Raw genomic sequence first — 13,809 nt, forward strand, 5'->3', positions numbered from 1 at the left:
ACTTTGTTGGTTGGATCAATTTTTCCATCAAATTATACACTGCTTGTTTCCATGGTTACGACCACCCTGTAATCCATCAGCGGTGGGCGTGCTTGCACACTACAGGAAAAAATGCCGGCCTCTCTGGTGCCCGGGACCATGGGAGCGCACATAGGCGGGTGCTTTTTTTTTTTTTTTTTTATAGTATGCAAGCACGGCCACCGCTGATGGATTACAGGGTGGTTGTAACCATGGAAACGAGCAGTGGTTAATGTGATGGAAAAATTAATCCAGCCAGCAAAGGAAGCAATATGGACAATTACAGTACATTATAGCTACTAGAGATGGGTTGTTGATCCAGGGAGTTAGTCTGATTGGAGTCAGGTAGGAATTTTTTTTCCCCTAAAGTGAGGAAAATTGGTTTCTACCTCACTTGAAAAATGGCATAAAATCATATTTAGCATGGCTGGATCTTAACAAGGTTCCAAGTAGAGCTTCAACATGCAACAAGAAGAAATGGGAGCGAGACAAAACATTTTTTGAGCATTCAATTTAATGAAAACAATGAATAAACTGAAACAGGCTGTTGTTCAGCTGATCAAAAGTTTAGGACCACATGTCTTTAAAAGGCCAAATCTGTGCAAAGATGTGGATTCATGGTCATTTTCTGTCAGGTAGTCACACGTTGTGATGGCAAAGACAAAAAAACTCTCCCTTTTTGAACGTGGTCGGGTTGTTGAACTGCATAAGCAGGGTCTCTCACAGCGCGCCATCGCTGCTGAGGTGGGACGCAGTAAAGCAGTCATTTGGAATTTCTTAAATGATCCTGAGGGTTATGGAACAAAAAAGTCAAGTGGCAGACCCAAAAAATTTCATCAGCACTGAGCTGGAGGATCCAATTGGCTGTCCGTCAAGACACTGGACGATCCTCGACCCAAATTAAGGCCCTTACTGGTGCTGACTGCAGCCCCATAACCATCAGACGGCATCTGAGACTGAAGGGCTTCAAAAAAAAAAAAACCTCTTCAAAGACCTCGTCTCCTTGAACGCCACAGAACTGCTCGTTTGGACTTTGCAAGAGAGCACCAAACATGGGACATTCAAAGGTGGAAGAAAGTTTTATTCTCTGATGAGAAACAATGTAACCTTGATGGGCCTGTTGGTTTCCAACGTTACTGGCATGACAAGCAGATCCCACCTGAGATGTTTTCTACACGCCACAGTGGAGGGGGCGCCATAATGGTCTTGGGTGCTTTTTCCTTCAGTGGAACAATGGAGCTTCAGGAAGTGCAGGGGCATCAAACGGCCGCTGGCTATGTCCAGATGTTGCAGAGAGCATTCCTCATGACTGAGGGCCCTCGTCTGTGTGGTAACGACTGGGTTTTTCAACAGGACAACGCTACAGTACACAATGCCCACAGGACAAGGGACTTCTTCCAGGAGAAAAACATCACTCTTTTGGCCCATCCTGCGTGTTCCCCTGATCTGAATCCAATTGAGAACCTTTCCAGACAGTAGATGGCCTTCGTGCGGCCGTCTTCACCACTTGGAGAACTGTTCCCCACTCACCTCATGGAAACGTTTGCATCAAGCATGCCGAAACGAATTTTGGAAGTGATAAACAATAACGGCGGAGCTACTCATTACTGAGTTCATGTATGGAAGTTGGATTTCTGTTTTGGGGGAGGGTTTAGTTATTTTTTTGGAGGTGTGGTCCTAAACTTTTGATCAGCTGAAAAACAGCCTGTTTCAGTTTATTCGTTGTTTTCATTAAATTGAATGCTCAAAAAAAGTTTTGTCTCACTCCCATTTCTTCTTGTTGCATTTTGAAGCTCTACTTGGAACCTTGTTAAGATCCAGCCATGCTAAATATGATTTTTTGCCATTTTTCAAGTGGTCTTAAACTTTTGATCAGGACTGTATTATTTTTACTGTTTATCACATACACACATTTGCTATCCTGTGTAGGATGTCCATTGTGGTACATTGTATGCATTTTTGCTGGGGATCGCCATTAGCAGCGGACCACAAGTGCATGATCTGCCCCCCCCCCCCCCGTATAGATGCACCACTGCATATCGGGTTGAGCACTTCCTGCTTTTTAATACCACACCAATTTGTAGTTTGCCTTCCTCTGGATCAACTTGCAGGATATCAGGCCGAACTGGATGGACAGATGTCTTTTTTCAGCCTTATAAACTACTTACTATTAGTTACTATTAATAAGTGCCTTGTATTAACTTTCTCTACATAATAAATGCCATTTGCTGAAGTGACACAACCCTTTTAGTTCTCTCTTTTCCTCCATCTGTTTCCCTATCCTTCTCTTCAGCTCTCTCTTTCTATCCCTCTTTACCGTCTCCATCACATCTATCTCTTGTAGCCATCTCTTTATCTCCATCTTATAAACCCCAGCTTTGTAGACGCACACTTCGAGGGTGAATATAGGCCATCTGTATGGATGTCATTTGTATCCCTGAGAAGCTTGGCAGCCCCGTGGAGCACACTGTGCCGAGAAGGCGGCAGACTGGTGTCTTCTACCATCACAAGGAGCTTCTCCTTAAGGACATAGCTCTTATTAGCTCAGCTGAATGCAGAAATCGAGTGCGCTAGCTGCACGGACTGAGAATTAAGATCGAGTTTCTCTGTCACTGCACTCCAAATAATAGGTTACAGGAGAGGAAATTAGACACCGTACAGCAACACAGGAGATCATGCCCTAAGAGCAATGCTGCCTCTTTACTCATCTATTACAGATGTTGTATTCCCAGAACTTTTCCAACCAGTTCTTCCTAACCTAATGATGCAATTTCCTCATGGTTTTAAAAGATCTATCTAAATGCAATCTTTTGCTCTCGGATATCAGCCATGTGTATCCTTGGGAAAAGATGACTACAGTGCTCTTCTATGGGATTATTGACAGGCAGTCTAGAACAATGTCTACATCCCACCACATCACATAATACACTATGGGGCAAGTCATTTACCCCCTCAACCATTCATTCTGCACTGAAGAACCTCTTGAAATAACTCTAAGGAGTTGAAAGTCTGTGAACCTGGGGCAGAAGGGGAGTGGAAGATGAACCACTAACCCTTTAAAACCAAATAGATGGACAGACAATAACCATTGACGTCTATGAGGGTATAATTTTCCGCTAAATTGGATGATTTACTTACTTGGTGTGCCGGATGTCTGGAAGAGACCTGTTAAGTGAGATTTTATCACTGACGTATATATTGAAGCCATTCTCGCGGTATGCTTGTTCCACGCGGTCTGCATCTGTCATTGAGAACGGTTTCCCCTGCTCGCCATTTCCTGAGAAGATTTTACATTCATTATAAGCAATGCTCATAAGAAACTCCCGACAAACAGGGCTCGGCGTCACCTATATCACACACTGGGCCGCATCTTGGATGCTAAAGCATGGTTCAGTTGTACACGTTTGTGTCCATGCACATGGAACAAGTAGGGATGAGCGACCTTGTGTTTTCAAGTTCTGCGCACAAGGTTCGGGTTATCTAACAAATCAGTTGCGGATTCCGTAACCACGTACCATAACTTATGGTCCGTGGTAGCAGAATCCATAACAGAATTCTTAGATAACCCGACTCTTGTACGCTGAACTTGAAGACACAAGATCGCTCATCCCTACTCACAAGCTCAATGCAAGGACAGTAGATGAGACGGAGCAGAATTCTAATACGGAATATATAAGTAAAGTAGGGTTTTTATTTTATTTTATTTTAACCTCTTAAAAAAACAAGCAAATTGGGTGGTGGAGCAATTACTGTTTACTAGATAGATCTCAATTAGATGATAATGACCAGTGGTATAATAGAGTATACATGTGAGAGATGAGGAAGGTTTCTCCACGTTACCTATTCGATCATGGTCTTGTCTAATGTACTCATAGTCGTGCCAGTCCTTCTTCCCCAGTACTTTGTCATTGACGTATTCATCCTTATGTCGTATCAGTGCAACCTATAAATAAGGGGAAGATAAAAGTGCTTAATTCTCTACATTTACCCAAAAAAACAAAAATGCTCGACATACATGTAAGGCTATTTTTACATATGCGTTTTGGCATTCCGGTTTTGAGATCCGGCAGAGGATCCAATTTGTCCCCATGCATTCTGAATGGAAAGAGATCCGTACAGGATGCATCAGGGTGCCTTCCGGAACAAGTCAATGGTGACAGAACCGTTTTTTACAATCCTAAAAACCATGATCCGTCACCCATTGATTTTCAATGTATTTAGTGACGGATGTGGTTTGTTCCGTTTCGATTTCACACAAGTGCATCCTAACGGAACGGACGCAAACTGATGTGTGATCAAAACGGAACCACCTCTGCCGGATCTCAAAACCTGAAACCAAAATCCATATGTGAAAGTAGCCTACCTCAATATGGAAGTCCTTTTAGCAGAGCTGAGAGGGGTCATGTCACAAATCTTCTTGCAGACCAAGAAGTTTGCCATGCTACCTATGGGTCAACCTGCATTGGTAACCCCATGGCACACTGGTATTGTATATCCACGATAATAGGGAGTTCTTACACTACAAGGGGCTTCACAGAGACATTGCTGTGTAGATGTATCATTAACTTTATGTCTATCATTATCCTAATAGAACTAATTAAACATGCTGATATCTTTGGGGTCTTACTCTTTACCTTGAGTATTTTGGCATTACACCTGGTTACTTCAATATCGTATCATGTAAGTGCAGTTGCGTAATTCCATATTGCCATTTTTAATGTCTTTCCATTGACATCACTGCATCATCCTAAGTGCATTTCCTCTGTGATGCGCTACCAGATGCAATTGGCGGTGTTCCTGGGCCTTTATAGGATTACCCACTTACCGCTGCCTTCCTACACCAACACTACAACGTATCCAGGACCACATACCACCTCCTCCTTATCCACCTGCGCAGTGCGCTGCTCTGAATCTGGCACCCAGCGTGGTGGGATCCATCACTGGAGGTCACCATTTCGAGCATCTCTGGCGGCATTGATACACTGCGACATCTCCAATGGCGTTGTGACTTTGTCAGCCACACTATGGCGGTCTTACAGATGCGTGGTCATGAAAGGCTATTGATTAGTGCACTGGTTTAATGCACCCAGCATACTGATCATAGTCTGTCAAGGTCCCTACTAATTATCCAGTTTGTATCAAAGCCATTTCGTACCATTTACAGGTCGCTGACCTTGCTGCTAATTGCATATAACGGCAGACTACTACTTATAATGGTATTACACGCTATGCACTTGACAAAGCAGTATATCCATTTTCTGTCCGGTATATCTTTGCTGCATATCTGTATTTCTTGTCCCTTAATGCTTTTGATCCAATTACTTTTGCTACATCATTGAAAATAATTTGGGGCCCTTATGGTTGCGATTTGTCCCCTGATAAATCACTGATGCTGGGGACACCAGTTAGAACATAAGAACCAGCATTTATGTGCAACTAGGATATAATAATCAGGATTTGTGTGGAACCGGGATATACAATCCAGCAATCACGTGTAACGAGGACATATTTGTATACCATGTAGACGGACTTCCGGCTGTATTTTTATTAGCGGATTTTTCCAGCGAGTTACTGGTTGTGATGGTGTGCTGTGTGATTACCTGAATATTCCCAGTTTCAGAAATGACCCCCTTCTCACACAGGGTACATCATGGTGAACCAGGAGGCTCCTGCATGGGGCCGTCCTTTTCGGGGCACTCGTACTCGGGGCATTTAAATAGGACTTATTAGGATTTGGAATATTTTAGAGTGTTATCTATCAATTAAAAGTTAAAGGGGTCCAGGAAAGGTCATCAATATAAGATCTGTGGGCGTCTGACTCCTGGGACCCCTGCCGACTGGATGTTAGAGGAAGCAGCGGCACTCACCGCAGCTCTGGTTAGTGCCGCGGCCTACACAAAGCTTACCAAGCGCAGTGCCATCTATTGGATAGCAGCTGTGCTTGGTAAGGCAGCTCAATGGGACTAAGCTGCGCCTAGGCCATGTGACTGATAAACATGACGTCACATGACCTAGTGCTCACGGAACACCGCAGTCCTTTCGTGCAGCCGATCCCGGAGGATAGGCCATCAATATAAAATTCTCAGACAGCCCCTTCAAGTTTTAAAGTCATTTTCCCCTGATTAACCATATATCAACTCTCGGTGATAAGCAAAAAAATGTATGTGTCTAAGGAGTCTGAGGGTGGGGCTCGCCAACTCGTTCTTTGGATGTTTATTTAAAGGGTCCCTCATTGGAGACAAGCTAAAATCCACAAAAAATCCAGGAAAAAATAAAAACCGGTGATTCCCTATTCTTCTATACCAATCTCACTCCATCCTTTAATTGGAAGCCTGCGAAGGGCATTACTAAGACACTGAAAGCAACATCAATCTGAATTATTATGATCTCTTTCCCCAATACCTCTGTCCTATGGCAGTATTATGTTCTAGAATTCTATTCATGAACCAGGCAACTCACTGCTGTTCTGTCCTATACTTGGTGGTGGGAGGACATATGAAATACAGAATTTAAAGGGTATTTTTTTTAAAATAAAATTAGATGTAATTCTCTGCTGTTTTATCAGCTTCTTCCATCTATGGAGCCACCCAAAACTAATAACTGGAGGTAACTGAGAAAATCCATATCTCCGGAGCAAGGGTACAAACCCGTCCAGTGTCAGCCCCGGGATGCTTACACCAATTAGGGAGTGAAAATGAGCCTCTACGCAATGAAGATCCACAGCAAAACTAATTAAAGCAAAGTGTTAATACACGTGATACATGTAATGGTAGAGGAAACACATCCAAACCAATTACAACAGAAAAGACGTACCGTTATTAAGGAAGAAATACACACGAGTCACATTATTAGGACTACTTCCCACTTTTCATGTCAGCAGGGTGTAGCTGTAGGAAGTCACGTGTCTCGAGCTGGCTTGGTGGGTATATAAGGTGTTAGATGGGCTGCCTGCACACATATCCCTCATTGCTGTCATGGGTAAAAGGACGATTTATCAGAGTTGGAAAAACAGATGATTACTGGCTTTAGGGCCAAGAGTAGCGGTATTCCTGAAACTGCACAGTTTGTGAACAGTTCTCATGCTGCTGTGGTACAAGTGTATTGTGAGTGGACTAGTGTTGACAATATACCTGAAGCCTATGAGCCAGTAGAATGGCACAGACGGTCGCAATGTCCTCACTGCAACCTCCTGCACTGGTCCAGGGACGGCGCGATAACGTAGGCACATGACCACGTCATCGCGCCGCCCATGACCCGGCGATGTCACCTGCCTGCCTCGGGAAACGGCAACTAAGGCCCTGTAGCCTGAAGAAAGAAAAAAAGTCTGTCGCCTGCATCACATACGGACACAGGTATGTTTTTTTATATATCTATGGCATTACTGGGGGAACTGTAGAGGGCACTATTACTACTACATAGGGATGTCTGGGAGCACTAGTACTATGGGAGGATTATCTGTATAGCAGATGGGGAGCACAGCAAGCACAGTACTGGGGATAGCAGCAGAATGACAATGTTGGGGCAACAGGAGGGGGAAGGTGGATGGTGAGGAATCTAAGATGTCTGTGTGTCAACTCTGCAGAGATGAGACATGGCTGAGAGAAATCATCATCATGGCAGTCTGATCTCCTAATGGAGAAGGGGAGAAAAGAGAAGGGGAGAAAAGAGAACGGCTACATCAGAGGAGACATCACTGGAAGTAAGAAGGATGTGAGGCTCTATTACCCTGTATGTTTAGGATTATGTACGGTCCATCCAAATATGTCTTTAACCCCTTAAGGACTTAGGACGTACCGGTACACCATGTTTGCCGAGTCCTTGAGGACCCAGGACGTACCGGTACGTCCTGTGTAATTTTGATCACTGACGCATGGCAGGCAGTGATCGGAATGGGGTGCCTGTTGAAATCATTCAGCAGGCACCCTATGACAATGCCTAGGGGGGTCCTGTGACCCCCCGTATTGCCGATCGCTACAAACCGCTGGTCAATTCAGACCTGCGGTTTGTAGCGCTTATGCAAGTTTCTGATCCCTGCGGTCCGTGACCGCAGGGATCAGAAACATCAAAGTGCCTATATTTCGATGTTAAACACCCCCCCCGCAGCCCTCTGTGTTTTTGCACCTGCGGGCGCAGCGGGGGGGGGGGGGATTGCGGGCGGTGCGGGAGACGGGCGGGCGGCAGTGTGGGGGGGCAGGTGCGCGATCTTCCGCCCGCCCCCCGTTTATTCTCAGGCTGACCGAGCGGTTGAATCAGAGTGTCAGCTCGTTGCTGACACTCTGATTGAAACGCTGACATCTGTGCAGATGTCAGCCGTTTTAACCCCTTCCATGCCGTGGTCCGTAGGGGCCGCTGTATGGAAGAGGTGAAGAGGGAGCTCCCTCCCTCTCCCATCGGGGGGCTGCTTCCCTCCCCGGAAGGTTCCCATGGCAACAGGATGCCTTCTCAGGCATCCTGCTGTCCATGGTGCTGAACAGATCTGTGCTAAAGGCAGAGATCTGTTCAGACAAAGTATGAGTGAAATACAGTGCAGTACACTATATAGTGTACTGTACTGTATTATACAGACATCAGACCCACTGGATCTTCAAGAACCAAGTGGGTCTGGGTAAAAAAAAAATTTTTTTAAAAGTGAATAAAGAAAAACACATTTATCCCTGATTAAAAATTTAAATTCCCTACACGTTATATATCACCGCGTCCGAAACGACCTGATCTATAAAACGGTCATGTTACATTCCCCGCACGGTGAACGCCATAAAAAATAAAAACGATGAAATTTAAATTTTGCCCACCTTACTTCCCAAAAAAGGTAATAAAAGTGATCAAAAAAGTAGTATGTACGCCAAAATAGTACCATTCAAACAGTCATCTCATCCCGCAAAAAATGAGCCCCTACATGAGACAATGGCCAAACAAATAAAATAAAAATATGGCTTCCAAAACTATTTGCATCTAAATTTCTAAGCCTTGTAACGTCCCCAAAAAATAAAATGGCATTCCCAAATGATCCTAACATGAAGTAGACATATGGGGAATGTAAACTTATAGCTATTTTTGGAGGTATTACTATGTATTATAGAAGTAGAGAGAATGAAACTTGGAAATTTGCTATTTTTTTCCAAATTTTTGGTAAATTTGGTATTTTTTTTATAAATAAAAATGAATTGTTTGGACTCCATTTTACCAGTGTTATGAAGTACAATATGTGACGAAAAAACAAACAAACAATCTCAGAATCGCCTGGATAAGTAAAAGCGTTTTAAAGTTATCACCACATAAAGTGACACTGGTCAGATTTGCAAAAAATGGCCAAGTCCTTAAGGTGAAATAGGGCTGAGTCCTTAAGGGGTTAAAGGGAACCTGTCATCAACTTTGTGCTGTCCATACCAACGACAAAATAAAGTAGAGACAGGTAAGTTGATTTCAGTGGTCTGTCATTTAGAAGTTAAAAGTAAGTGGTTGCCGAGAACCAACATCACAAACATTGCAGACTGAGCCTGGAAAAGAGTCATGGCCACCTGAAAAGAGTCATGGCCACCTGAGAAGAGTCCTGGTTATTCATGAACTCCTGCTCTCCTGCCCACCTGCTGATGACTGACAGTCTTCTACCTAGTTTTCTCCCTTTCTCTCTAGGAGAGAACTTCCAATCATCAGCAGATGGGTGAGAGAGCAGGAGATTATGAATAACCAGGACTCTTCTCAGGTAGATTTGACTCTTTTCAAGGCCTGAGCTGCAATAGTTATGATTCTGGTTCTCAGCAACCACTTACGTTTAGCTCCTCAGTGACACACGGCTGAAATCAGCATTTCTGTCACTATTTTATACTGCCCTCAGTGAGGTCAGCATGAAGTTAATGACAGGTTCCCTTTAACTCTTCGTGCATGCAACAGTATTTTCAGTCCGCATCCAAGCCCTATTTTTTGCGGATCAAATGCAGACCCATTCATTCCTACATTTGCGTGCCCAGGCCTTACTACATGGCATGGGACAGTGAAGCCACAAGCAGACATTACTATAATGTATGGGGACAGCACAGAGACATTTTACTGTATAAGCCCCATACAGAATGTCTCCTTGTGGCCCCCATATTATGATGGCATTAAGGAGACCATAAACTGTATGGGGGCTGTAAGTTGTAGACCCCATAGACTATAATGTCTCCTTGTGTTTTTTCTTCTAAATGGGTATTTTTATCACAATATATTTCTTAATATCGTAATCGTGAGAATATTTTTAATATCACCCAACCCTAGAGTGGATGTGCATTTTATCCATGCAGATTTTCCTGTGGAAAATCCACAGTATATTACAGTACCAGCTAAGTTTCAAATCAGATGTACACAGTGAATTTTTTTTTAAAGTATTGAATATGACCGGCAGCAAGGATTTTCAAGTCTGCGGCATGACAACTGCTTATGTGCATTTTCAAAGCAGATTTAACCCTTTACATATCTGGGGCAGATCCGCAACAAAATCGATTAAAAACTCAGCAAGTAACACAGGCGGATGTTGGTGCGGGAATGCAGCAAAATTTGCACCAGAATCTGCAACGCAAAGGATGAAATCTGCACTGAAAATCCACATAAGTAATTCACATGCTGTAGATTGTCCCTGGAAACACGGTCTCTGTGACAGCCGCATCTCCCAGGAGACTATGGCTCCCCTGACCCAACCTGACTGTATCGCCGTAATTTATGATACAGTCTATCTGATCACAGGGCTACTGCGGTATACTCACATCATCATGGGGAGTAAGGTACAATATATATGTGATCAGATACAAACTCACGATATCATTAATTACTACAATGCAGTCAGTTCAGGTCAGAGGAGCCACGATTGACCCAGAAGATGCGGCTGACACACGGACCATGTTTCCTGGGCCAATCACGGTCATATAAATCACTCCTAATAGTAATGTTTTACCGCTAATAAAAAAAATAATAAAGTAACAAAAACATACAAAATGAAAAACATCTGTGAATAGACATCCTACCGGCTAAGCTACACACATAGGCACTGAGCAATCCTGTGCTGTGTGTTGTGTTCTTACACATTTCCGTCTCACAATACCAGGTCTGGCAAGGCAAAAACAGACATTCCACCAAAAAGTTGAGATAAGACAGACTTTGGCTTTAGTGTACCTTCGGCATAGATATTTATTAAGCTTTAAAGCGACCCGCAGGGGCGGATTGGCCATCGACCATACAGGGAAATTTCCCGGTGGGCCGATACCCACGGGGCCACCTGAGCCCTACTCACGGTCGGCCAGTGGAAGTTCTTGAAGATGTATTTTGCGTTGCTGGCAGTATTTTGTGATGGAATGTGGTATTTGGCTCTGTTGGGGTGGTATAATGTGCTACAATATGGTATTGCTGTCCTCACCTACTTGTGTTGCCCCTGCCTTCCATCAATTTGGACCTGACTACAAAACGGGCCACTTTTAGTATTTTTTCCAGGGCCACTTTAAGTTCCCAGTCCGCCCCTGCCCTCCCTCCGATTCAATAAAAAAAATTCACACTAACTAGGGAACAAACTGAACACTTACCTGGTGCCCTCTTTTTTCATTTTTTTATCCGCCGATTCTGCAGGCTCTTCTTCTGGTATCCATGATGGCTGCCCTGCTTCTCAGACTACCTGATGCATACTGAAGTTGAAGACACTTCCTGCTGCCTTTGTATTGGCCAGCACTGCTCATATCAAGAGTGCTGACCAATCCAAGAGTTTGGGCTACGGATGGACAGTGTGCACCACATAGTCTAGGATACGGTGGGCTATCCTGGATAACAAAAGAGGAGCCTGACAATAAGCAGATCTGCAACTGAAAAGATGAAAAGGAAGTCACCCTGTTCTGTTCCTTCCCCTTCTAGAACAGGAAGGTCACTTTAAAAGAACCTCATTTACATGACCATGAAGCGTGGGTCTTACTTTACTTAGACTATGGGACTACTGACGTCAATGCTGAACAGTCAATAGAATTGGAAGGATTTAAAATGAAAATCTAAGGCAGCTCATTAAAAATTGACTGCTCTCTATGTAATGAAGCACTGGATAAAGAGTCGTAATGAAAAAAGACAAATCCCCGACTGATTAATGTTGGCAGAGATCACAAAGAGACAGCTGCACATTAGAACGCATCAGTAGGTCCAGAGGTTTCTAATGTGATCTATACACAACCTAATATTAAAGGGGACTGACAGACCCCATCTGTGGTTTATTCCTAGCATATAAGCTGTCAGTCTGTTGATCCATCCTTTCTTCTATGATGGGGATGGTTAGGTTTGGCCCAGTCTGAGTCCTCATGCACATATGTGGAGTGGCTGTACAGCAGCAGTTGCAATGTGGCCACCCTGGGAATAAGCTCTAAAATATGCAATAAGCCAACATACAAATGGCCACTTATCGAGAAGGAGCGTACCTATGAATTTTTGTTGCCGATAATTGGCCGGAAAACTGGGTAGGCACTAAACAGATTAGAATACTGACCTAACCAATCCATACATTTTCTATCAGCCACTTTAAAGGGAGTCTGTCACCAGGAACTGCCTTGTAGGACTAGCTCAGCAGAAGGTAATGATAACATTCAAGTAGTGATCGGTTGCTTCATTCTGGAGAAAAAGTACTTTTAATCCATACATAAATGAGCAGTTAAAGGGATCTGTCATCAGTTTTATGGTGTCCTGACTAAGGGCAACATAAACTAGTGACAGATCTGCTTAGCAAAATGCTGGGTCACTTTCTTTAACTGGCCCAGCAGTTTTGCCACAATTTTGTCTTGAACAGCTCCAGTACACAATGATGAGTCCTGAATATCGATCTGTACTTCAGCTGTCTCCTCAAGAGATTAATCTGAAGATTTTATCATCTGTATTCATGATCATAATCCCTGACAAGTAGAGCAGAGAGGATGAGGCAGCTCTTTACCTCAGTGTTGTGAAGTAACTTGTCCTCACGTGTGATTAGGACAGGTTTTGTGTGTACTAACAGGACGGTGGCCATTTTATTTCTCCTAATGATTGCTCCCCAGACAAAGCAAGCCATTATAACTAACGAGAGGTATTTGGGAATATATTTATAATAAAGTAATATTTAAGTTTTTACAGTAATTTCACTTTATTAATTCCCAGAGAACCCCTTTAAGTGCTTTTAAGTAAATTTAACTGTATATTTCTGTATTTATTATTGGGCATTTGACGGTCAGGCATGATGAAGTTTTCACTATCTGGCCCTGTCAATCAAAATGGAGAGGGCACAACAGTTGCAGAGAGAGCAGAGCCTCTAGGGGCAATTGCAACACCCCCATTGCTCCTAGCGGCTCATTTGCAAATATTAAAACATAATTTTCCTCAGCAATGTAGACACATATGAACACGGGACCAACACAGATGCTTTCAGCTGCCAAGTGCACATGTAACAGGTCAGCCAGTTTCATAGGTACAAATCTGCTGACAGATGCCCTTTAAAAGGGGTTGTCCATTTTTTATCATTGATGACTAGTGATGAGCGAACTTCATGTTTTGAAGTTCGGGTATATGCGGAATTGCGTTAGAGATTTTGTTAACATGGACCATAACGCAATACCATGACAGAATGCATAACGTAATGCCTTTAAAGGCATTCCGTCATAATAGAAGTCTATGGCCTGCATAACGGATCCATCCGGTATCCGTTATGCGCATAAATTACGGTTTCAAAATCCAAAGCTGAACTCGGCTTCGTTAGTGAGATTTTGAAACACTAATTTATATAATTTATATGCGCATAACCGAAGTGTAACGTCAGATGTGAGA

The 13,809-nt window shown here is 43.4% G+C and overlaps 1 protein-coding gene across 1 annotated transcript in view; it reads right to left on the reverse strand.

Annotated features, from left to right (window-relative positions):
* Positions 1–13,809, reverse strand: part of GALNT10 (polypeptide N-acetylgalactosaminyltransferase 10) — a 150,586-nt gene that overhangs the window by 37,381 nt on the left and 99,396 nt on the right. The window contains exons 2-3 of the mRNA XM_040440160.1: positions 3,859–3,961; positions 3,157–3,295 (exon numbers count right to left, since the gene is read on the reverse strand). Of these exons, the coding sequence (XP_040296094.1) occupies positions 3,157–3,295; positions 3,859–3,961 (242 nt within the window). The remainder of the gene's footprint in view (positions 1–3,156; positions 3,296–3,858; positions 3,962–13,809) is intronic.

The sequence above is a fragment of the Bufo bufo genome, chromosome 1, assembly GCF_905171765.1.
Source record: "Bufo bufo chromosome 1, aBufBuf1.1, whole genome shotgun sequence".
Lineage (NCBI taxonomy): Eukaryota > Metazoa > Chordata > Amphibia > Anura > Bufonidae > Bufo > Bufo bufo.